At 37.7% G+C, this 25,148-nt stretch overlaps 3 protein-coding genes across 7 annotated transcripts; 1 reads left to right on the forward strand and 2 right to left on the reverse strand.

Annotated features, from left to right (window-relative positions):
- LOC18603744 (phragmoplast orienting kinesin-1) lies at positions 225 to 16,774 on the forward strand. Of its 2 annotated transcripts, XM_018119450.1 has the most exons (36): positions 225 to 864; positions 953 to 1,108; positions 1,214 to 1,297; positions 1,395 to 1,514; positions 1,613 to 1,726; positions 1,816 to 1,908; positions 1,995 to 2,155; positions 2,234 to 2,308; positions 3,067 to 3,154; positions 3,249 to 3,307; positions 3,424 to 3,487; positions 3,616 to 3,681; positions 3,756 to 3,917; positions 4,006 to 4,110; positions 4,250 to 4,485; positions 4,559 to 4,628; positions 4,708 to 4,761; positions 4,867 to 4,925; positions 5,400 to 5,466; positions 5,555 to 5,602; positions 5,836 to 7,759; positions 7,853 to 7,914; positions 8,070 to 9,386; positions 9,469 to 9,576; positions 9,814 to 9,977; positions 10,069 to 10,156; positions 10,283 to 10,357; positions 10,887 to 11,126; positions 11,389 to 11,487; positions 11,572 to 11,646; positions 11,725 to 11,783; positions 12,179 to 12,290; positions 12,376 to 12,489; positions 12,573 to 12,736; positions 12,827 to 12,951; positions 16,687 to 16,774. In XM_018119450.1, the coding sequence occupies exons 1-35, from the start codon at positions 367 to 369 to the stop codon at positions 12,840 to 12,842; spliced, it is 6,996 nt and encodes a 2,331-aa protein (XP_017974939.1). In that variant the 5' UTR covers positions 225 to 366; the 3' UTR covers positions 12,843 to 12,951; positions 16,687 to 16,774. The 2 variants fall into 2 exon arrangements, with proteins under 2 accessions (XP_017974939.1, XP_017974940.1); XM_018119451.1 differs by lacking the exons at positions 12,827 to 12,951; positions 16,687 to 16,774 and having other exon boundaries at positions 12,573 to 12,740.
- On the reverse strand, positions 13,128 to 19,850 carry LOC18603745 (calmodulin-binding transcription activator 1). Of its 4 annotated transcripts, none has more exons than XM_018119452.1 (12): positions 19,239 to 19,848; positions 18,635 to 18,754; positions 18,318 to 18,433; positions 17,458 to 17,546; positions 17,177 to 17,222; positions 16,675 to 16,951; positions 16,213 to 16,487; positions 15,551 to 15,943; positions 14,787 to 15,445; positions 13,996 to 14,572; positions 13,605 to 13,913; positions 13,128 to 13,478 (listed from the first exon to the last, which is right to left on the reverse strand). In XM_018119452.1, exons 1-12 carry the CDS (start codon positions 19,276 to 19,278, stop codon positions 13,431 to 13,433), a joined length of 2,949 nt encoding a protein of 982 aa, XP_017974941.1. In that variant the 5' UTR covers positions 19,279 to 19,848; the 3' UTR covers positions 13,128 to 13,430. The 4 variants fall into 4 exon arrangements, with proteins under 4 accessions (XP_017974941.1, XP_017974942.1, XP_017974943.1 ...); XM_018119453.1 differs by having other exon boundaries at positions 18,939 to 19,584; XM_007035887.2 differs by having other exon boundaries at positions 13,284 to 13,485; positions 19,239 to 19,850.
- Positions 21,408 to 24,311, reverse strand: LOC18603746 (methyltransferase-like protein 13). Its single transcript, XM_007035891.2, has 9 exons — positions 23,753 to 24,311; positions 23,564 to 23,677; positions 23,426 to 23,494; positions 23,322 to 23,341; positions 23,187 to 23,239; positions 23,047 to 23,077; positions 22,835 to 22,913; positions 21,838 to 21,977; positions 21,408 to 21,655 (listed from the first exon to the last, which is right to left on the reverse strand). Exons 1-9 carry the CDS (start codon positions 24,099 to 24,101, stop codon positions 21,635 to 21,637), a joined length of 876 nt encoding a protein of 291 aa, XP_007035953.2. The 5' UTR covers positions 24,102 to 24,311; the 3' UTR covers positions 21,408 to 21,634.

Genomic DNA, 25,148 nt, shown 5'->3' on the forward strand with positions numbered 1-25,148 from the left:
TACCAGACTCTTTTTCATACATCGGATCCCAATCTTTACACCATGGCTGGGCCCCCCACGAGCCGTTCCCAGAACACAATTGAATTTTGAAATCCATTTCGTTCGGGGACCTGTTAGTAAATTTTAAATACTTTGGGACTATTTCGTGAATAAGCAAAAAACATGTTAGTATTTCAATTTGAAAAACGAGCGGGCCTTAACCTTCTTCTCCCGTCTGAAGCATTCGTCATCCATACTTGTTCGTTTTTACGCTCTCTTACGCCAGTCTCCCATCGATTAATGTAAATCCAGAGCTATGAGCTCCTATTCTTGAGAGATTTAGATTTTCTTTTTTAAGTTTTGTAATTGGATCTTCCACGTTCGACAATGTCAAGGGACATTTCCAGCTCCGGATTCGTCTCTAAGAATGCAAATGAGAACGAGTTCGAAAACTCGTCGAGTTCGGCTCATTTCCCACCTCTGAGAACTCCGCTCAACTCGATTCCCGATCCGTCTCAATACCAGAAAGAAACGCAGAATCAAGACGAACACGATTTCGATTTTAAAGACAAATCCGAATCTACTCGAACACTTCATAAAACCCCGAGGGTTACCGGTCGCCACGGCAAGCTGCATTCCGAGCCGAACTCCGCTCAGAGTACTCCGGCGAGAAGCGGTCCGCGGTTTTCGCTCGGGGGCGGAGCTGGAACTTGTGTTGCCAGTAGAGTTACTCAAGTTATTGGAGGAAGAGGTGGAGTGAGCTCCAGCTCTTATTCTAGGGCTTCGAGAGGGACTTCGATGATGGATAATTCCAATTTCTTGGTTGGCGCTCCATATTTCGAGCTCATTGAGGATCCTTCCTTTTGGAGAGATCGCAATGTGCAGGTTTTTGTGCATGCATCTAATTGTTGTTTAAATTATCGTTTAATTAACGAGTTACTATTGTCATTTGTTTATTCATTTTGACTTTTAGGTGTTGATAAGAATTCGGCCACTGAGTACGATAGAGAGGGTTTCAGAAGGATACGGTCGGTGTTTGAAGCAGGAGAGTGCACAAACTTTAGTGTGGCTAGGACATCCTGATACCAGATTTACCTTTGATAATGTAGCTTGCGAGACCGTATCACAGGTTCCATCTTTAATTTACATTTAGTAATCTCATTTTGTTGTTTTAAAGGGCGAATGGTGGATAATTTGCATGTTGAGTAATGTGGATGTTTGCTATTTGGTGTAGGAAAAGCTGTTCAGAGTAGCTGGTCTACCCATGGTGGAGAATTGCTTGTCTGGGTATAATAGCTGTATGTTTGCTTATGGTCAGGTAAGTTATTCTGGGGGTTTTCCTAATTAAGCTTTTTGCTTATATAGTAATATCCTGTAGGGCAGGTTTTGAGCATTCTGAAACTCTTTACCTGCAGACCGGTAGTGGCAAAACATATACTATGATGGGTGAAATATATGAGATGGAAGGCCAGCTCAGTGAAAATTGTGGAATAACTCCTCGTGTATTTGAATATTTATTTTCAAGGATTAGAATGGTGAGAATGTGATTCCCCCAATCTGTTAAAATTACTTCATGTTTATACTTTTGTTTGGTGTTTGGGTGGGAAAAATTTATTAAAATTTGTATGTGTAGGAAGAAGAGAGCAGGAAGGATGAGAAGTTGAGGTTCAGTTGCAAATGTTCCTTCCTAGAGATATATAATGAGCAAATAACGGATCTTTTGGAGCCTTCATCAACTAATCTTCAAGTAATTCAAAACTTTTCCTTTTGATTCATGTTCGGTAATCCACACACATTAAACTGTAATAGGTCATAATGCTGATTTCCCTGCTGTAGCTCAGAGAAGACTTGAAGAAAGGTGTATACGTGGAAAATCTTATGGAATATAATGTGCGGACTGTTGATGATGTTCTCAAGCTTCTCTTGCAGGTAATATATATGGTGAATGTTTGTGCTTCTTCTCTATTCATGTATTGAGAGTCTGAAAATGATTGTTGTCATTTTGCTACAAGTAGGGTGCTGCAAACAGAAGAATGGCAGCAACCAACATGAACAGCGAGAGCAGCCGATCCCATAGTGTTTTCACTTGTATCATTGAAAGCCAATGGGAGAAAGATGCTATGACCCACTTTAGATTTGCAAGGTTAAATTTGGTGGATTTAGCTGGTTCTGAAAGGTAATTATGTTTATGGGATCAACTTTTTCAATTTATTACTTTTTCTTGAATGCAAAAATAATTTGCTTGAAAATTTAGGCAGAAGAGCTCCGGTGCAGAAGGAGATCGTCTGAAAGAAGCAGCAAACATAAACAAATCTTTGTCAACTCTTGGGTAATTAAACCTCAGATCTTGTACTCAGTCTGGTTGCTCTGAAGTCATTATAGCTTTCAAGCATTTTAGTTGCACAAATTCCATGCAATGCTATGATATCTTTTCTATGTTCTTCTTTCGTACTCAGTCATTTTGGTGAATGTGCAAAGGTATCACTTGATGTGGTTCTTCTGCTAACAGTGAGGGCAGTTTCAAACCAGCTTTGACATGGATCTCAAGCCAGATCCAAACCCTCTTTGTTGTGTTAATAACTATACACTCTATTTCTCCCTCTCTTACAGATTTAAAGCAATTAATACTCATGAATGTGTTTATACATAATAATCGCACAAAAATTATTGTGCAAAGTGATATTCTTGGTGATTGAAGCTGCAATCAGAGGAATAGTAGTGGTGTTTGCAAACATAAAAAATGTAGTTTCCTTTAGGGTTGATTCAGATGTTCACTGGTTGGCATTTCTTGACATTATTTTTGATTGCCAAGTTGCTTTAAATGTAAGGTAGACAGCAATGGAGCTGTCAAGCTTCTGTAACACAGAAAATGCACACAAATTATTGCTATGTAATGGTTGGTTAATGAGTGTTTCCAAATACCTTGTGTATTTGATCTTGTTCAAGAATGATAAAAGTATATGTTGAATGAAAGCCTAGATAGTGTAAGAAGGTAGTCCTCAATTAACATTTCTTACGTTCAAATTGAATCCAGAAGTTTTCTTTGCAATTAATTTTCTTGTTGGTTTGCTGTTTTCACTCTTTTAGCCTGGTAATAATGTCTCTGGTGGATCTGGCACATGGGAAACACAGACATGTGCCTTACAGAGATTCTCGACTGACATTTCTGCTTCAGGTTAGATAATTAAAGCAAGCTCTTAAATTGAAGATAATTCTATTATCTTGGTACCTCACTTCAAGGTTTCAAATATTGATGACTTGGAATGCAGGACTCACTAGGTGGAAACTCAAAAACAACAATTATTGCAAATGTCAGCCCATCCATTTGGTCTGTTTTACAATTAATTCTTTGCGATGGCATATAAAACTTTTTTTCGTGGCTCTTTCTGTTTTTCCTCGTCTTCTTCTTTTTCTATTGTAACTTTATTCTTTCTTTTCTTGCAGTGCTGCAAATGAAACTCTAAGCACACTGAAGTTTGCTCAGCGTGCCAAACTTATTCAGAATAACGTATGCACTTCATATGCTTGCAACTTAACAAGACAAAATTTCTCATATCTATTTGTGTTGTTCATGCATGTATGTTTAGGGAAGTTACAACCTATTGGAGTTCTCATTCCCCTTTTCCTTTTTTCCAGGCTAAAGTGAATGAAGATGCTTCAGGTGATGTTCATGCACTGCAGAGGCAAATCCAACAATTAAAGGTATGGACTAACCACAGTCTGTTTCTTCCTCAACATTCTAAAACAGTAGAGCTGAACTGTATAATCTGAAACAGGGCCAGCTGTCTTCCTTGTTGAAGCATCATAACTTCCCAAACTCTCCAACTAGCTGTGTGCCAAGTTTTGAAGAATCAAAAATGGGAGACGATTCAGGAAAAAATGAAAACACAGGAGAGAAAATGGCAGATTCTAGGATACAGAACATTCACAATAAGAAGGTGATTTTTGTGGCCATTTTATGAACTTACTTCCTACAGGTGATATGACAATTTTTGTAGTTAATCTATGCTAATAAATGTCTAGCAGATGAAACGCATGGAAGCTACTTTAGCTGGTTCCTTAAGGAGAGAAAAGATGGCAGAAGTAGCAATCCGGAAATTAGAGGCTGAAATTGAGCAAATGAACCGCTTGGTATGTCATATTCTGCTAATCAGGTCTAAATTCGTCATAACAGATGGTCTCTAAGAATTGTATTTATCAATTCTGATGAATTACAAATATTAATAGCTGTTTATATGGGGTTACTTAACAGTGAAGCCATCTGTTTCAGATTTGTCAAAGAGAAGAAGATGTTCAACGGGCTAAAATGATGCTTAGGTTTCGGGAGGAGAAGATAAAAAATCTTGAATTGCTGTCAACTGGCCTAGTATCAACTGAGGAGTATCTCACGGAGGAAAATCGAGCTTTGAAGGAAGAGATTGAATTGCTTCAGACAAAGATTGACAGAAATCCTGAAGTGACACGTTTTGCTTTAGAGAATATTAGACTTCTTGAACAGCTGCAAAAGTAAATCCCTTCTTGTCACTCTGGCCCCCCTCTTGATTCCAGTGACTCACTGCTACTTCATTTTCTATGCCAGATTTCAAAATTTTTATGAGCATGGAGAGCGAGAAACACTGCTGGGTGAAGTTTCGGAATTGCGGAACCAGGTTTGGGGAGGGTAATCTTATTGCAATTTTTACTTTGAGAGCTGATGATAACAGACTGAAACTTTTTCTTGACTTGCAGCTTCTAGAAGTTCTTGAAGGAAAGAATAGATTATCTGCTAGATATGAGAATCAGGTTGGAATGCACAATTTCACCATATTATTTATGTTATGAACTGTACTGTCTAATCTGTACATCCTCTTACATATCAATTCCCAACTGACGAGGTATGAACTCCAGGATGGGAACACTATGAAGGAGTTGGAAGATTGCAGGAATATGAATTCCAAACTGATGAGGTATTAATAAATCAATGTAATTTATCCTATGTGTTGCATGTTGGTTTGCACTGCATGTGTGGCACTTGGTTTTCTAATTTGGCTCCTATTGGGCCTGTAAATGAAGGCCTTGGCAGCAACTCTCTAATTTTATGTTCACATTTTATTAAAATGTGCATGATATTGGTAAAGGTTGTCAGAGAATGAAAACAAATTATTTTGTGGTTTTATCAGTTTGCCTAAGCTGTCTCCAAATGATTTTGTTTTTTCGTTTAATGAGTCATGAGCATATCAGTTGTTGATACCTTCTATATGGTTTATCCAGGGTGGACTGATCATCTGAACTTCTATCTACTGTTTTCATAGTTTCTTTTCTCTTCTTTTGTGCTTTTATGAATTGAGCGGTCACATACAATAATGCTTTAGCTTGTCTTTTCTTTGATGAACTTTTCCTACTCTATTTCTTGTAATCTCATTAAAGGTTTCTGTCTTCAGGGAAGTAGAAGAGTTACAAATGGAACTGAGAAAATACTTGAACTGTAGTCAATCAGCATCTGATTCTGTAAGAACAACTATGAACTAGTGAATGTAGGGGTGAGATAGGTTAATCTGTGTTCTGAGGTAGCTTATACTAGTTCCATCCTTTGTAGGTTGCTTATTCTCCCTCCAAGGATCATGAGGAATACAAATATTCATTGGTAAGAAGAATGCAAGTTCTGTCCAGTTATTCATGATTAACTCATTAATGGCATTCATTACATGTAGATGCATCAAAGAGAAGGACCATTTTAAGTGTTTTCTCAAGGCAAACTTATGCCCAGATGTAGAGACATACACAAACATGCATAACAGAAGAATATGGATAAGTATTTTATGTCAAACATTTTCTTTATATTTAACATTTACTTTTCAAATGGCAACTATCTTACAGGTTGAGACTATATCAGTCTGTTGTGACTCTGGAGATGAGATAGCATCCTATTCCCAGAAGGATGATGTCGCTTTAGAAAATCAAAATGAACAGAACATAAGTGTTGCTTCAGATACGCAACATAGTGTCTCTCAAAAGGAGTTGATAGATGCAAGATTGCTAATTAAGGCAATGGAGGCTGAGCATATCTATTTACTTAAAGAGCTGCAGCATCTGCAGGAAGAGAACAGAAGATACATGGAAATAATAAGCAATAAAGAACTGGAAAATGAATCTGTTCATAAACTTCAGATTGATTGCCTTGAACCAGATCACTTGGCATCTAAAAACAAAGGCCTGGTCATGGAGAGGGAAGACATTGATCCAAAGGATTTACAGGACAAGTTGGATAGATTGACTAAAGACCTTGATAATGCCAGATTACTTAATTGTCAATATCAACAGGTTCAGGCATCACAATTGTCTTGCCAGCATGAAGCTGACTTAGTGCGTGAACAGGTTGAGATGGAAACCGCAAGGACAATTCTTCATTTGCAGGAAGAGGTTGCTACACTTCAGTTGGAGCTCAATGAAAGACTAGCTTCCGTTACTCAAGAAAATATAAGGCTAAGAGATACAATCACGGCTAAAGAGGAGGAAGTAAAGTCAACTTGTATAGAGTGGGAAAGGGCAACTTTAGAACTCACTAGCTTCCTTCTAGATGGTTCTAAATCTCTCAAAGATGCCTCTTGGCAGATAGAAAATATTGCTCGTTCATTTCCTCAAATTAACGTTTGGGTTGGTGAAAATGTTGAGAGAGCTGCAAGAGTTTGCATTGACAAAGAAGAAAGAATTCTACTTCTGCAGAGAAGCTTGGAAGATGCACAGAGGATGACAGTGGAAATGGAGATGAAGTTAAGTTCCTTGAAGGGAGCGACAATTGCTTTAAATGAATTTCAGGAACCAAGGGGCGATATGAAAACAGATGACACAGCCCTATTAAGCATGTTATTCAATGAGAAGATAGATTTGGAGAAAGTTCTACTGTATGAACTCAAACTTAAGGAGGATCAGCTTACCATGGCAGTAAAACGAGCTGATGCTGCCTTCTTGGTTGCAAAATGGCTTGTAGATTGCAACAAGGCTGTTTATGGAGATCACGCTGAGGTGGACATTCCAATCTTAACGCTAGCCACTTCTGAGGGAATGCAAAGCAATGTGATGGCTCGTATAAAGTTTCCAACAGTTGATGATCTTAAGGCTCAAGTGGAGTTGGCAAAGTTAGTAATATTGGAGTCTGAGAATGTTATTAATACTTCTCATAAAGATGCAGAAGTCCATTTATCCACCCTCCAAACAGACATTTTCGAAGCCTATTCAGTTTACAAGGAGTTGCTTCAGGATTTGCTGAGAGAAATTCTTGACATAAGGAGTAAATTTTCTGAACTAAATGAGAACTGTAACAATTTTCAGTTTTCTACAATCAAATTGCAATCAGTGGGCGCAGCTAAGTCTTTGAAGTGTCACCTGCTGCAACAAATAAAAGGTGAACTTGCTCAGGCAAATGAAATTCTTAAGTTAATTAAAGACTGCATTAAAACAAAAGCTAGTATGAATGTCTGCATGTCAAATGAAGAGGATGTGATTGAAAATGACAGCTGGAGTTCTAATTCTTCAACATCAAGCTCTGATTTTTCAATTGAAAGTTTTGCTTCTGGAAACAATTTGAGTGGATCACACTGCTCCAGGAAAACGGCTGAGCTGATGGATGATACAAAATTTAAAGGAGTCTCACTTGAATCTGATTTGGAATTCTCAGAAAAGTCAGTAACATTTGGTCTTAGAAAGGAGTTGCGAAAGGCATTGGATGTTTTCCATAAATTATATGTTTGGTTAACCACAATCCTTGACGAGAATGATATTGGAGAATGTTCTCACACAGAAGGTACAGAATTTACCTAGATTTTGTGTTTGTAAAATGAAAAACCGTATGAAAACTATATCAAAAAGGGAATTAATGAACTTAATCATATGGCAGGGCTTCCTTCGTTTGGGTTGACAATGCAGATTGATGAAGCAGGATCCCATAATACGGTAGAGGTATGCATTAACTCTAAACTGTCTTCTTTTGCAGTTCCTGTGGGCAATATTGGTGTATCTGTAACTTCTTTATATAATAACTAAATGTCAAATTTAGACAAAATGCGAGAAGTATGGCTGATCTTTAATTCTATGCAATGTTTTCTGATATGCAGGCACTTGCTGATGATAAAATCAGTCCTGCTAAAAGCTTCTTAAAAAAATTTGAGGAAGCCCATGCGACCATGAAAGAAGCTGATTACATGTTAAATGCATTGCTGAAAGCAAATGAAAGCACAAAACTGTTGAATAGTATATGGAAGCAAGCAAGTGAAGAATTGATTGTAGAGAAATCAAACTTGATTGATGAAGTTGAAAAGCTCAGATATTCAATAAGTTTGAAAGAAAGAGAGAATGAATTGCTGCAGGATCAAATACGTTATACTTTGGTTGAAACAGCCGACTCAATATCTCTGCTTGAAGGGTGTTTCCAGCAAATGCAAAGACAAGTTGAGGATAAGTTTAAGGTTTTATATTCTGAAGTTTTATCTATCAGGCAGGGGGTGCTTTTCTCTGTATGCAACACAAGATCATCATTTGAAGACATTTGCTATGAGATGATGGAGAAAGAATTTTCATTATTTGTTTTGTATCAGTGCTATTTTGGAGACTTTATCCGCAAAACTTTAACCTTCAGCAATGAATTACGTTCTCATCCATTGCAAAGACCAGAATTTCACTCAGTTGTAAATACTTCAGTAAAGAGTCACTCCATTAGGCAAGGTGACAATGTGGTTTATCATAAGAAAAGCATAGAGGAAGGAAATGAAGGCAAGCAACTCAAACATTTAGAAGATCAAGAAGCAGACCTCTCACATAATGATTTGATAGATGAAAATCTCTCTCTTAAGAAAGAATTGAAAAGAAAAGAAGTTTTGTTGGAGGGTTTGCTTTTTGATCTTCACTTGTTGCAAGAATCGGCGTCCAATAGCAAAGAAATTAAAGATGAAAGTGAAAAGTTAATGTCGGCTTTGAGGCAAGTCCGCCATGAGGTAGAGATGAAAACAAATCAAGTTGATGACTTGTTGGTTCAGCACAGTAAACTTGAAAATCGTCTAAGTGATGCTGAAAATGCTCTGTTAATATCAAACTCCAATCTGGAGCAGGCTAAAGAAACAATAGACTCTCTGTTAGACCAAAATGCTGAGATGAGAATGCTTTTAAAAGACCTCTATCTCAAGAAAGCTGAGGCTGAAGAAAGACTGGAAGAGCAGAAGGAGGTGGTGAAAGGATTGGAAAAAGAAATCCTTCATTTGAATTATTCAGTGGAAAAGGACTTACTCTCATCAGTTGAAGGCATTGAGGAGGACTTGAGAAAGGTCACTAGCGAGAGAGATGAACTCCGTGAAGAAATTTTCTCACTAAATGATAAGCTTGAGATAGCCCATGCATTGGCTGATGAAAATGAAGCTATCGCAGTTGAAGCTCGTCAGGTACATATCAGTTTATTCTTTTAAAAATCATATTATGTAGGCAGTGTTCCTTATACTAAACTTGGATTTTTCTTTTCTCTAGGAGTCAGAGGCAAGTAAAATATATGCTGAACAAAAGGAGGAGGAAGTCAAGATCCTGGAGCATTCTGTTGAGGAACTTGAATCTACCATAAATGTCTTGGAGAAAAAGGTTAGGAGTTTGTAATTTTCATCTCTGTACAAATGTTCACTGACGTTGGTGAACTGATAGAGTTTATATAGTGTATTGACAGTTAATTATTTTCTTGTCTTTAAAGTAAAAATGCAATTTGGCTTTGTAATTATTGTGTTACCTTTTGTTCTGCTCATGCTTTTTGCTGTCTAGGTTACTAAATTATCTTTCCCTAGTTTAATTGAAAAGTCTGACATGTCATGTTGTTACTCTTAGTTATATGAACTGGATGAGGAGGTAGAGAGGCATCGGTTGATCAGAAATTCTTTAGAGCATGAACTCCAAGCTCTGAGAGATAGATTGTCAAAAGTAGATAACTTTGCTGATGTTGTGCATTCAGTTAACTCAAATGCTGAACAAACTGAAGATCTTATGTCTAGGTAAAAACCACTGTTTGCTTTCTTATTTTGATTTGTGGTCGCTACTGCTGCTGGTTTTTTTTTTGGTATTCAGAAAGTGGTTTTGATGCAGGCAAATGCACAATAAATTGCTGGAACTCCATGAGGCACATGATCAGATAAGAATTCTAGAGAAGGAAAAAGCAGAGCTGAGTATAGAGGTGGATTCCTAATTTACTTCTTATTGACTGTTTTCAATTTGATAAGCCTTCTTAAAAGTAGAATATATGATTATAATATTATCTCTTTTTCTTGTATTTTAATGAAGTTTTTCAAATGCTTTGTAGATCAAACAATGCAAAGAGTACATCTCGGAACTTGTGTTGCATTCTGAAGCCCAAGCATCACAGTACCAACAGAAGGTATCACTTATACTACTCACTATATTCTCTAGGTTTACAAATTATAGTTGTACCGGTTTTTATTATTCATCGGATTCTAAAGGAGTCCAATTGGTCAGGTAATTACTTTTGTGAGGTTTTAAAGTATTGTCTCGGGAGCTCTCATTCCTTCCCATCATATTACTTGGGCAATTTGAAAATAGGAAATGCCACAGCATAAACTTCGTTTACACCCATTGAAAGAAAAGGATTATGGTTAAAATTTGGCATCAGTCTCAAGACATCGTGCTTATCAGTCCTAGACTTTAACATCCCATCATTTATAAGAATAGCCATTAAATTACCCCATGCCGAAAAAACTACATTAGTAGTCTCACATAGTTTTTTTTTTTTTTTTTTGAAAAGTAGTCTCACATAATCAGAGGACGAAAAGTAATAGCAGGTTTCTTAGCCCGTAATGGTCTTCCCTCTTCCTTTTAATTATAAGATTTGTCTTTCATGTCAAACTTGTGGACATGCTGCATATGTTCCATACCCACTTGTTGAACAGTACAAGACCTTGGAGGCCATGGTTCGTGAAGTGAAAACAGATTTGCCATCTTCAACATCAACAGTACCAATATCGGACAAAAATGAGAAAACCTCAGCAAGAAGCAGGGGTTCAAGCTCACCATTCCGGTGCATTGCAAGTTTAGTACAACAAATGAATTCAGAGAAGGATCAAGAATTGTCAATGGCCAGGCTTCGCATAGAAGAGCTGGAAGCAGTGTCAGCTAGTCGGCAAAAAGAGGTCTAGATTTTTTAATTTATTGCCTTTTAAGGAGACTTTCTGAGCCTATCATTAACATAGAGTAATAAATTTCATTTCTACTTTAACCTCTGTAGCAACTTCATATTGTATCTGAAAGGAGGTCTAATTGTTACTTTTCTATAGCATCTTTCTTCACCGTGTGAAACGGACCTAATGCTCACTTGCATACATCTTTCTGTGCGGGCAGTTGTATTACTTGTAATCAATCATGAAGTTTCTAACTCATTTTATACCGGATCAGATATGCATGCTAAACACGAGGCTAGCTGCAGCAGAAAGCATGACACATGATGTCATCAGGGATTTACTTGGTGTCAAATTGGACATGACTAATTATGCAGTAAGATTCAGATTATTGCCTTTTCAAGCATGAATATTTAGGCGACTTCCTCATTTGGGCATCATACTTTTCTGCATGTTCCAGAACTTAATAGACCAGCACCAGGTTAAAAAATTAGTGGAGGAGGCTCATCAGCAAGCAGAAGAGTTCCTTGCAAAGGTATGCATGACCAACATTTTAATTCATCTATTTTCTGAATAATTATAGTCCTAATGTATATTTCATTTCATGTGTTAGGAGCAAGAAATTCTCAACTTAAGAAATCAGGTTAATGATCTCATAGAGGAAAAAGAGAGGTTAGCCGCCCCTTTTTTGGTTCAATGAGTCATAAATCTGTTTCTTCCCTTATAATTATGTTCCTTAGCCTGTACAATGTTAGAATTGAGGAATCCAGAATTAGTCGACTTTATAACTCAAACAGAGAATAAATATATAATCAAGTAATATATGTCAGAAAAGGGTATTTTCTTTTAACCCAATTCAAACTCAAGTAGTTGAGATAATTTCTTTTGAGATTAAGGTGTTGGCTTGTCAATGCGCGATGTGCAAGGAGGAGAATCCATGAAATGGTTGGAAAAGGATTATATTAAACTTGGAAGATCTTCATCGTCTCTTTATGCATTTTTTGTGGCCAATTTTCCTTGCATTCGATGGGTTATTAAATGCTTAATTGTGTATCTTGTCCCTGCAGTTGCTTATCTGAAATAAGTAAGAAAGATGCAGATATACTCACTGCACAGTTGAGTTTAGAGCAGCTTCAGCAGCGAGACCAGTTTTTTTCTGCACAGAATCAAATGTTAAAGGTAATTCCAATCGTGTTTCTCCTTGTACACGTTGTGTCTTTAGTGAAATTTACACGGTGTGTTACCCTCACCTCCTTCCCCACAGATGGAGAAGACCAACTTGATAAAGAGGGTTGCGGAATTGGATGAGCTCATAAAAACGCTCGAAGGAACATCATCAAGTAACCAAAAGCAAACAAATCAGACATCACAGATTAAGGTTTGAGTTGATGTCAGCACACAGTTTGTTCACAACTTGATAGTTTTTAAACCTTATTGTTTAAAGTTTTATCGATGTAACAGGAGAATGGTCCATCAAATCTGGGTGGTTTCGATTTCCCCAAGAGACTGGCACATTCCGAAAGGCTGCTTTCTCGAGTGAACACTGAACTGGCTCAATTTCGTAGGACTAATGGCCGTCAACTGCATGGTAAAACATGTGGACAAGGCTTTGAAGCAAAATATAGGTAGGTGGTCAGTTTGTAGCGGTGATAATATGGTCATTGAGGGTTTTTATGCAGTCATAGTCAGATTTATGAATTTGTGATGGCTAACAGGAAACACAAGGATTAAACTGTGCTTCAGTCGCCGTATCTGCCTTTCTAGCAGAGCCTAATCTATCCCACATCTTTCTTCATTTCATCTTCTCCACGCCAGGATATGGGAAATGGAGACATTCAAGGTAATTTGTTAAGCATCTGATTATTCACGTATCTTTCAGTGCGTAAATTACGTGTAAATAAAATATTTTGTTTCTGCTTTTATTTCAAAAAAAAAGAAGACACGTCCTTGCTTAGTCTGTTAGCTGTAATGGAATGGCATTCGTCTTTAATGAAGTTCTGGATTAAGCACCAACGGTTACTATAAGATAAAGGGCATCTATCCATTCCAATGAAAAATAAAATTAATTGCTGTTTACAAAGGGTATATAGAAAAAGAAAATGTTAAATCTACAACCCCCTCTTCCCTTCCCCTTGCTATCCCTTCTACCCTAAAAGTTATTGCAGACAAAATCGTCGTGTAAAGCATGTTAGGCAGTAGTTAGGGGCAGGATCAATAGCTATATATACCAATTAACCGCACAAAAAGCCTTTGACAATATTAGCTGGGACTGGAATCATCGATCACCCACAAAATGCAAGCAAATTTTCCTCCTTTTCTTCAGTGGGTTTGCACGTTGCTGCTATCACTGCTTCCTTTGTCACTAACCTGTGCACTAAAGAGAATGCATTCAGGTGCAAACTTCAGAAAAAGATTTACATTCAAGAACAGAGGGCATCTTACCATCAAAATCATAGGATAATGACAAATGCAATAAAAGGTGGAAAAAATTACCTTCGATTCTCCAAATTTTGTAGCTAGTCTCATGTACTGGTCACGTGCTTCTTGATCCCGAGCCATGGACTTGACTCTTGCTAGAGCTTTCTCAACTCCCCGAACTTTCTGTTGTCGACCAAGTCGTAAAAATTCATATTCATCACCTATCTCTATCTCTGGTGCTGCATTTTCAATTGATTTTTGCACACGAAATCCTCGTAGACCAGCACCTTTACGCCTCCATCGTAGGATTACCTTTTCAACTATACTAACAGACCAAACAACCTTTTTATATTGTTTACGAACTTGATGTCCCCTCACGTGAGCCTGAAAGCAATAATAACCTCATTTTGAAACTTTATCATCTGGAAACCTACCTAATATAAGACATATGATTAATCTCAATTACCTGAATTTTCACAATTCGATTTCGTATCTTCAAAAATTCCTTCCTTCCCTTCCAGCCACGATACTTCTGTTGGATCTTTGCGGCTGCAATGTGCAAATAGTCCCCAAAATGACTCATCTTTGGAAGCCTGTTCAAAGACCCAAGAAGACCTAGTTCAAGTGAAACTTCGGACATCTCATCATTGCCTTCAGTTAATTGTCTATCCCGGAATGAAAGAGCCCGAAAAGCAGCCTCAATTAGAGCAGCTGCATGAGCTGATTTTCTAACAGCAGCAAGGGACCCTTTCAATGAGCAGTGCTCATCTAATGCCCCATTAGATGGAGCAACTTGAGCAGCAGACTCAATGGCCTCTTCTGCTGCTGTAGTTGCAGCATCATTGCCTACCACATTCTCATTAACAGTCAACGAAGAGAGATGGGTGATCAAGTCAGCTTCAGCCAGGTATCCAGCAATTCCTTTGTGTCCTCTACTTGATGCTAAATCAGCCGCAGTTCGTCCACCAGGGAAACTTGGTGTGGGATCATCAACAGCACCAGGAGCTGCACCCAGTTTAATCAGTGCGATGACAGTTTCTTCTCTGGAGAAAGGGTAAGCGAAAAATGAAGAATGGTCATCAGTATACAGCCATCAAAACGATTCTGTTTTTTTTGAGCTGAGGTGATACAAGAGTAGGGATATGCAATTGATTTTAAAACTTGAACTTTAAAAACTAATACAAATTCATCAGAATAGAATATAAAGGGGCAATTAACATGAATTAGATATATGAACAAAATGGCAAAAAATTTGACCTTCCAAAGTATGACGCCCAGTGAAGCCCTGTTCTACCTTGTGCATCTCTAAAATTAGGACTTATTCCTGCAGCAACTATAGGGCCCATTGCCCACTCATAACCAAGAGAAGCAGCCAAGTGTATAACTCCTTGACCTTTGTCATCCAGAATATGTGGACCTTTACCATCTTCATGAACTTTATATAGTAGCCACTCACAAAGTCTTTCCTTCAGCAAATTCTGAATCAATCCCTCTTTAGATTGTATACTATCATTTGCATTAGCTACTTCCATCAAATATATGTTATTTTTCAACCTACATTTATCACATTCCTCAACAGAACAATCCAACCACTTTCTCCCTGGGCCAATATCTAACAATTTTGCTAGACGAACTTGCAGGTGCATCTCCTCTGCTGCTGTACTTTTAACAGCCTTGGTAAATGAAAATCCAGGTGGCTTTTCACGATATTCAAACTCTCTTACCTCACTGCATGCCAGCCTATTGCTGCAGGTGACATAAAATGGAACACACCCAGGAGCATGAGAAGGAACTTGACAACGAATCACATGGTTAGTCAAAACCTCAGCAGAAACTTCAATTTCACCAAACATACAGCCCCATTTCGATGCACTAGAAAGCTCCTTGGTTCGCAAAAAATTTCCAATGATTAAAACCTAAACAAAGAAGCATTTATTGATCAGCATGATTTCATGAAAACAAATGGAAAGTGCTTTCACAAGATATCACAGGCAAATCACTTATCTGAGCTAAATATATACCTTGGTTTCAACACCTGAATAAGCCCAGTCAGGCGAGAAATCAACAATGCTAAATAACTGTTCCTGAGAAAGAGAAGGACCCAAGGAATCTACATCCAACTGCATATGGTGGGATAAACTGGACACTTCCTTGTCATCAGTCTCAGTGTCAAGCGTATTCCAATAATTGGCAGAGTCAGAAGCCATCAACGAATCATCACAATCTCCACCAATTTCTTTATCCATCCATCTTCCAAAGCTATCAAGCTTTTTAAGCTCCCCTGGTTCATCATTATTAAAACCACTGCCTTTGGATTCATTCTCAATTTGAGCGGAAGAGGAGACTACCTTTTGGGGACCAGAATAATTCTGAGACAGTAGACCCATCAAACCGAAACCATACTCCTGGGGCACCTGCAGGAGGTCAATTGTTACTTGAGGAATTTTCAACATACCTGGAAAAACATGTAAGTTGAAATGGATAGATCCTATGACATCATATAAGTATCACTAAACCCTAGAAGAACAGTAATATATTAGTCATTTGCATTTACGAGAATTGAGCTAAAGCTGCAACAAGCAATCAGACAGCATGTATACCTCCTGAGTTCTAAGACCCCAATGTCAATAAGAACTATGCAGACTACAACCTGCAGATGTCTTGTATACTGGGCTTAACATACCTGAATTACTTTCTGGGGAGATTCTCCCGCTGCTTGGGCTTCTACATCACTGATTAACTTATCTCCACGTTTTACAACATCTGAGACATCATGCAGTCTCACCTCTGCTTCTTTATGCGTTATAAAGTCACCAGTAGTAGGTCGTTCAACATAGAGTTTTTGGTCTGGCATGCTAATGGTATCTGCAACTGAGTGATGGATTTCAGGCCAGAAACATGATTCACTGCTGTTATTACAATTAGATCCTGCAAACCATGAACCAGGAGGATTCCTTCCTGATTCAGGAAAACCGGAAAAATGGACAATCAGCCAATATCTTTGAAGATCCTAAAGGTTGCTTAAATAAGGACATATTAAAGACCTGAGTTTTCAGGTGCATGACATTGTTGTTATTTCATGTTCAATTATTATTTTAAAGTTGATAATAACATATCTTTGATTTCAACAAATAATTGACCACACCTGCAACTTCAGGCTCCAATGAAGCAGTACATGATGTGGAACCATAGATAGGTTGGACAGGAGAAGAGGTACTTGGATAATCCCCAGAGTCAACATCTTCAAATTCAGAAGACAATGTTTGCCCATTCCAATCAATTCTGCTTGTTGATGCGTGAGATGTCTGAACTGTAGGAGCAGGTGAATTTTCATGTGCTAGGGAAGGAGCTGAACCAGTTTGCAGGCTTTCACTCTGTGATCCTGGGTCTGCTAGTATACGGGAGATTCCAGATCTGTACCCCTGTAGAGCATGCCAGCACATTATACAAAACCAACATGTGACATTTAAAAATTAAAATCAAAGTCAATTTAAATCTCTTTTGAGTTATATCATGGATACTCCATCATTACAGTTACAGGATGAAGATCTTTGTACCCTAAAGAGCATTTCTTGTGGACACAGGGTACAAAGTTTTTTGCAAAGTGTTCATTTTAGCTTAATCCCCCAGAAAGAGAGAGTGAATACCTCTTTTACTTCTCTGTAATGAACAAAAACAATATGCTCGAACTGCCTGAAAATATAAGGCTAACAAATGAAGATACAATAAAACATCGAAAAAGAGGAAGTAATTATTCATGAAATAGTATTATTCAGAAAATATATTTCAAAGGAACAAATTGAATGATGTTACACTCTACAAGAGCTACAACACAAGAGAACATGGGTGAAACAGAAACAAGAGAATCCATTAACAATGTTGCTGAAAAACTGTTTTAGGGGGTGTACAGATTCAGAAATCCACTCACCCATCAAGCATCCAATAGCAACGACGCTGAAAATTCTCATTGAATTGCCCATGTGCATAGTAACAATGAAGAACATCCACACTTCCAATCTACAAAAGTCAACTGGAGCACATGTTACTTAAAAGTTACATGAACAAGTAGCTTCTTCATGGAAGTCTACAGAAATCAGTTTCAGATAGTAGATGTCCTTAGAAATTTATGTGCTCAATATGATAATATAGGCTCAGGGATGTAAAGGCACAATGTGATCAACTTTTCAAGATTTTAGTTCTTTTTACAAATTGTTTACCTCTTGATTCTGTAGAATCAACACTGTATTTACATTACAAAATGGGAAATTTAACTTGAAAGGTCATCCACTTCCGTGTTAATAGTAGTTCTATACTTTTTTTTTTGAAAGATGTATGTCACTGCAATAGTAGTTCTATCCTACATCTAAATAACATACAACAGTGCTCCATAGAGGATGTGCATACACATTGAGAAAAAAATAAACAATTTATGTAAAGCTGTGCTTTTAATATCATAATTAATTCAGAAATTAAGTCAAGCAAGACACTTACCAATGGACTCTGGGGAATTTACACTCAAAAGTTAAAAGATTGGAGATTATGACAGGAAAAGATGGCCCAAAGTTATCTTATCATATTTGATGCTTGAAATTAGAAAAATTTGCAGGGTCACGTATTTCTTAACCATTATTCATATTCGTTTAGTTTCTGCCACAAACAATGCAACCAAACAGTAACATCTTAAATGGACCAGAAAAAGAGAACTAAAGCTCTGGAGCATTCTAGCCACACTGCTTAGGACCAACCTCTGAAAATAAAAACTTACTAATAACAAATTGAACAGCACACCTTCAACTTTTCATGAGCTTCTTTGACAGTTTTCCCGTCCTTCTTCTTCCTCCAATCATGACCATCTTTGCGAAAGTATCGAATTGTTTTCCGGTCAAACAGGTACAAAGATCCAGCTGAAAAGCAATTTTCAGTCGCTACTTGCAAGAAACATCACAAATTTGATGAAACAAAAATGTAATTTAACAAAAAAATTTATAGACATTGATTAATGAAAAGATTGAGCATAGCATAGAAAAGATGGATAAACTATTGAAACAAATGTAGCACAATATGTATAATAAGCAGATATGGGAATAAAAGAAAGTAGTGAAGACCTGGAGGCTTAACGGGAGGCTTGTCTGATAAACGAAACTTGGGGTAGTTGCTAAGTATTTCGCAAACTTCAACAGGACGAAGCCATCGATGTTGTGCTTCTTGCAGTATCTGCTGAAGGTCTGCCACATTCCATCAGCCAATTAAACAAAAATATCTTAAACATGCAACACTCAGATACGGTAAATAAACAAACCCTGCATGAAAAAAGAAAACCATCTAAAGCAAGTCTACAAAACATTACAGACATTCATTGAAATAAATAGTAGGAATTCAAGAGCAATAGAGGGAAACAAAAATTTGTACCTTTCATATCAACAATGAATCAGCGGTTCCAAATAAAGCATGAAGAAGAGATTCATTCAACCTTTTACATTAAAATTGGATAAAATTACATGCGAGGCTGAGGGCCAGCTTTTCTTTTCGGATTAAAGGTGTTAACTTTACACTGACAATAAACTCGAACGTGTTCACTCAATAAAGTCATGCAACTCGGTTTCACTCAAAAGAAGCAATCTTTTACACAGGAAAAAAAAAGGGGGGGAACTTGAATCATTAAAATCACATTGCAATAACATATTTGGAAAGGGAAAAAGAAAAAGAGACCTAATTGTTGATTAGGGAGGTATCTTCTGCCTTGAGCCATTGTTAATCAAGCGAAGAACCCAGATTTCATCAGCCAACCTCTCCTCTCCTCACGATGAACATACCAAAACACATAGGGAGAGAGAGGCTCTTCAAGAGATTTCAACAACCACCCAAAAGCCTTATTAAACAAAAACAGAAAAAAAAAAGCAGAATTTTTTTTAAAAAAATACAATCGACAATGGAGAGAGAGCAAGAGAGGCCCTTTCTTCTTATGCTGTCGTTGTCGATGGAGGGGCTAATAAAGCAAAACAGAGAAGACAGAAACGGAGAGAGGAAAGAAGGAAGAAGAGAAGCGCGTGACTTCACTGATGATAATAAAGCGTAAAAGAGAAAAGCACAGACTAGATAGAAGGCTAAAAAAAATATTTAAAAAAATTAAATAAAGTCGTCAACGACTGCACGGTTCGTGTTCACACTCAAGTTCGGAGGAGGGAAAGGATGTATATACTGACGTGGCGACCGAAAATTTCCAAGGGTGTCTTCCCCAAGCTCGTTTCCGTACCTGCACGTGCATTAAGACCCTGATGCATCTCCGTGATGGTTCCGGTTCGGTTCCGTATATCCAAAGTATCCGATAAGTATCCAACAATTTATTGTTTTCGAGAAAGAAAATATATCCAATTCAATTGCATCCCTGAATAAAAGGAAGGAAAATTTAGGAGATAATAATCTCGTAATTAATACGAGATTTCTTTTCAGTGCAAGAAACTAAAAGATTTCATTTATATATTTTTTTATATCTTTTAAATAATTTTAAAAATTTTGAAATCAATTTTGTCAATTTTTAACTTTAACTTAAGAGTTTAAATTAAATATTTTGCAAAGCTAAGATGGTGAGAATTTTCTAAATTAAGGGTGTATAAATTCTGTTAGGTGGGAATGATTAAGATGTAAATAGGAAATGGACCCAACGCTTGGAATTCCATTTGACATGGTAACACTGATACATACAGGGAGATGAGTTTCTGCTGCACAATAAAATTGCCACCCGATTCACATTATTGAATTGATATCGGCAATTAAGTTCTGAGAGTGACAGAGGAAATGGTGAGCAAATTGATGGTTGCTGTCCCTGCTGGTAAATGTTAGACTGCCCCCATCAACCCAGCTAGCTCATCTATGAGATTTCATTACACAATTATAGCAATGTCTTTCTCTCAGGATCCCATCTGTTACCTGGAAATACTAGTTATGGCATTCTAGGCTAGGATTCTAACTCCGGTGGGATAATTAATAGGAGGGTTTTCTCATCATAATTTCTACTACAATGATGTGTTTCTTTTTGGATGAATAAAGATTCATTCATCCAAAAGGAAGCAAGAAAGAGACTATAAAAATGATGTGTTGGCAAGCAACACTGGCAGTTTCCTGTTTGTTTGCTAATGCTTAGAGTTACAGTTGACGGAATTGCCTGGTTGCTGCTACGTTGCCTGTTAGAATGAGGTAGGCAGATTTCCACCCTGTTGCATTTCTTTCTTTTTTGTCTTTTTACGACAAGGGGGCTTGGTAAGTCGTGGTGTTATCTTCTACCAGAATTGTAACCAGTTGTGAGCATTGGCTACCCTCCCCGGATCGGTGAATTTGGATCATCAACTTGGCTAATACGCCAGATAAAGGCAATTCTAGTCAACAATCAGCATTTCAAATCCACCCTGTTTACAAGGCAGACACTGTCCCTGGTTTAAAGCAAGCAAAAGCCTAGGTCGTTCAACCGTGCATCACTAGATAAAGCCTACTCCAGCTGATAGCAATTTGCCATTACACGTGAAAAATGCAAAAAGTGGGGCTCAGTCACTTTCCAAGACATGTATGCACAGGTTGGGAAACAAATTCTCACCCTTTTGTCACAAAAATAAGATTCCTGGTTCATTATGAAGATGACAGGCATCATCATATGAACATCACAAGCCCCTTCCCATCAGCATTGCAAGTTTCCATAATTTAACTAAGGAAACCCCAGAAGCTTTCTTAAGATCATACGAAAGGGTAAGACCTGGTCAAAGCAAACCTCACCGATACTAACGCTCTCCTTCAAAAGATGGGGTCTCAAGTTCAAATCCCCTCCCTGAAAGTATCTGTTCTTCCTTTCTGAAAATAAGGTTCACCTGTTTACCTAGGTGCATGCCGTAGCGGGGAACAAGAGGTACTATTTAGGCAATTGTTGAAAGCTAACAAAAACTGCTGTAGCTAGTTAAGTTATTACAAATTCTCTGAATGTTATGGCCAGATTAAATTGGAATAGCTCGTGGTATCATGGTACAAACACCACTGAACTAAAGCTACAATCAGGTACAGCAAAAAGAATTCTACTGCAAAAGGTTCAAGGTCCTCATCTGCTTCAATCAGCTGCCACTTCATTCCTTGGCCTTGGCTTCCTTTGAAAGGAAAAAAGTAAATGCTTGAGAATCAATTCATAGACAAAGTAAACAGCACCTAGATGCACTCAAATCACGATTTTATTTTTTTTTTAATGCAAGAAAGCCAAACCAGTTTTGACTTTTAGCCACTGGAGTAATAAGAAAGAAAAGTGTTGACAAGAAAACTTTCTTTCTCAAACCTTGGTACAAACATAAATATAATGGACGTCAGGGTTCTTTCCAAGTACATCTTCTACTGAGCTTCCACCCTCCTCCAATGGTACAGGGTTTGTCAATTCCCTTATTGGCTGTTCAGAACTTCCTTCTGGTCCAAATTTCACTGCATGGTAGACAACTAGATTAAGAGCAGCATCTGAAAAAGATTGAGCATTACTTCTTTTACTAGATTAAAAGCCTATCATCCATGCCAGGCTCCTATATATGGAGGATGAAACTAGTTTTCTAGGGTCAAGATCAGTAAATCTCATGGATCCTGTTCTTATTCTGATGTGTTTTTTCCTGTGGTTAGGTTGGTTGACATTTGTAGTCTCAAGCTTTCAGGCAGTAAAGTAAGATAACTCAAAAAATTTGCTGTTCTACTTATGCCAAGTGATAAAATAAACATACACTGCTGTCTCTCATCTTCCCCAACTTGTGGCCATTTTTCTTTGATAACATTCATTTCAAAGGAAGAGTGAGGGGAAATTGTGATCCTGTGCATCTTAATTGTTAACTAGGTAATTCAAATGTCACTCTCCCTTTTCATAACCAACGAAAAAATTGCAAGGCCAATTCTTATTTGTTTAAGTCTATAAACCTTGTGACAACCAGCAGTTTGCACCCTGCGATTTTCACTTTGAGGATTCAAGTTCAAACCTTGGGAAGAGAGGTTGAGATTATGGGATGGCTCCCATTGTGTAAGCTAATGCCCACTAGACCTTGTCATGTATCAAAACGAATCCCTTATGTTCTCTATAGTCCATACATGATTGTAAAAAGCAAATATCAACTCTAGGCAAGATGGCCTCAACTCTTATCATTTAAATGTCAGTAGTCAGTACCTCCTAAGCCCCACAGCAAAAGCATAATGACAAAGTATATGGACTGAAAACTTGAACATATAAATCCTTACACTACATAAGGTGGGAAAATATATGATATCAACAACAGAATAACTAGAATGGGAATTCTATCAACCTATCACATGCAGTTTTATGCTCCAAATGCTTGACTCTTTCAGCAAGCCAAGACGATATGCTGGTGCTCCATATGTTATCTGCAGCACTTACAAGAACAGTTAGGGAAGCAGATAATTAACAGCAAACTCACATTGCGAATTAACTCAAAACTCAAATCCATGCTTAAGAAAAAGTTTTTTGATTGAACTTGCAGAAGGTGAGTATAGTTACCAGAATATAGACTCCTTTATCCTTGAGGACCCTATAGTGTGTTATCAACTGCTTCAATATATGGTGAACGGATCAAGAAAACCCATAAAAGGAAAAGAATAATGTAAGACAATTCTAGTAACTTTCAAGGTTCATTATACCTCCAGACTTCCTCAAGCATTTGAGTAGCATTCTGACGCGAATTATTTCCACACTGCAGACAAAAATTGCCCACCATCTTATTATCAAAATCAGATCTCAACAAAGACAGAAGCGCTATAATTCATAGCACTTACCAAGATAGAATCAAGAGTCCCTGCAACACCATGTCAAATGAAGATCAGTAAAAGTTTAAAGCCAACAATCATTAAATTAACAAAATAACAAAACAAAATGGCACCTTTATCAATAACTGCATCAAAGGAACCAGCTTGAAATGGACTCATATCTCGTACATCCATTTTAATATCTGCATAATCATTAAGGAAATAACCACAAGAACATGTCTACAATACACGAAATCTTTCTACAAGGATACATTTTAGCTGTTGACGGTTGGAGTACTTAGTTTGCATAGCTTCGATGACCACAGAGGATATATCAACATTGACAACATCCTCGTATCCATCGTTCACCATGTCTTCACTGAACACTGCAAAATGTGGAGTTTTGTTACATAAAAATGAGAGATCTGAAAAGGGTATGCATTAATTTGAGGAGTTGGTACCTGAGTTGCCGCAGCCGACAACGAGAATGCGTTGGTGGCGGTGGGGGACATAAAGGTGGACAAGGGGAGCTAAGGCAGGGTATTTTTGGTACCAATCAAAGGGAGCTGATTCGTGGGCGTAGCGGTTGTCCCAGTACCATGGCTCACCGTACGCTTGAGTTGGTGGTGTCCCCAGGGTCATCCTTTCTGCAAGTCTGTTTAAGCTGAGCCGTGATTTGTTGATGGCGTTGTAATCGGATTTGGGTTTGGAGTTGCAAAATGTTAGTTCAGAGCTTTTCAGAGTTGTTGAAATGATCAGGCTGTCGCTGGAACACCGTGGAGTTTCGTAGGGATTGGCTATGTTTTTCATCACATCAACTACAATGTATTTCGAACACGTGTACTTGTTTTAATCTCCTGATCTATTTCTATTTTGCCTGTTGGAACTTGAAGTCATTCATTGATTGCCCTTAAACTACCTGACAGTCATGTGGACAACAGGCTTTAGTTTTGCCGTGCTCTTGTCTTGTATCATGTTAAAGAAGTGTTTATCATTTCTTGTCTTTTTTTTTTTTTTTCTCTAAACAAGGATATTCGACATGAATTCCAATCTTGTGTCAGAGTTGTTCAGCTTCAGCAGCATCAATTAACGCCAGGCAAGAAGCATTGTGGTTTAGTTGCAACCGCTTGAATGCTATGGATGTTGGAGGAAGACAGGATAAACCTGAGAAAACGACTGAGCACCTATTTTAGGCTTTGAACTACTCAGATGTACAACATACCATGACCGCTTAATAAAGAAAACAATATGGCTCTGTTTAATAGTCTTTTGTGAAGTAAGCTCATAGAAACATAAAGATGAGCAAGTCTAGACATAATCATTAAACAAACTTCAAAAACAATGTAAGTTTAAGGCCTGCAGAGTAGTGGAGAAGACCTAAGGAGCAGAAGGATGGGATAGGACAAACCCAACCCAACCCAACCCAACAAAGTGAAACAGACCAAAGACAGTCCAAACTTCTCCTATTAACACATGTTAAAATCTTTTCTTTCATCTAGGTTCTTTCTCTTTCTTTCTTACACAAACACACACATTACATGTATACATTGATAGCTGTGCTACAGACCAATGACGCAAAGGCTGCAACTTTTGATATTTTAACCACCCATTTTCTGTGACATCTAATGATCTCAAAATTTGATAGAAGATTGAAGGGAAATACAAAAAATATCCACGTGATCCTGCTTTTGCATGTTTTTTCGAAAACATGAAACAGCCTAATGATCACCAGAAACAACATCATGGTTCAGCCTTTCCTCAATTAGAAATGGACACTAAATAACAGACAACTAAAGAGTCAATAAATAAATGAAATAAAGAGTTAGAAAATCTTCTATTCATTCAACAGCCTGGTAG

The sequence above is a fragment of the Theobroma cacao genome, chromosome 4, assembly GCF_000208745.1.
Source record: "Theobroma cacao cultivar B97-61/B2 chromosome 4, Criollo_cocoa_genome_V2, whole genome shotgun sequence".
Taxonomy (NCBI): Eukaryota; Viridiplantae; Streptophyta; class Magnoliopsida; order Malvales; family Malvaceae; genus Theobroma; species Theobroma cacao.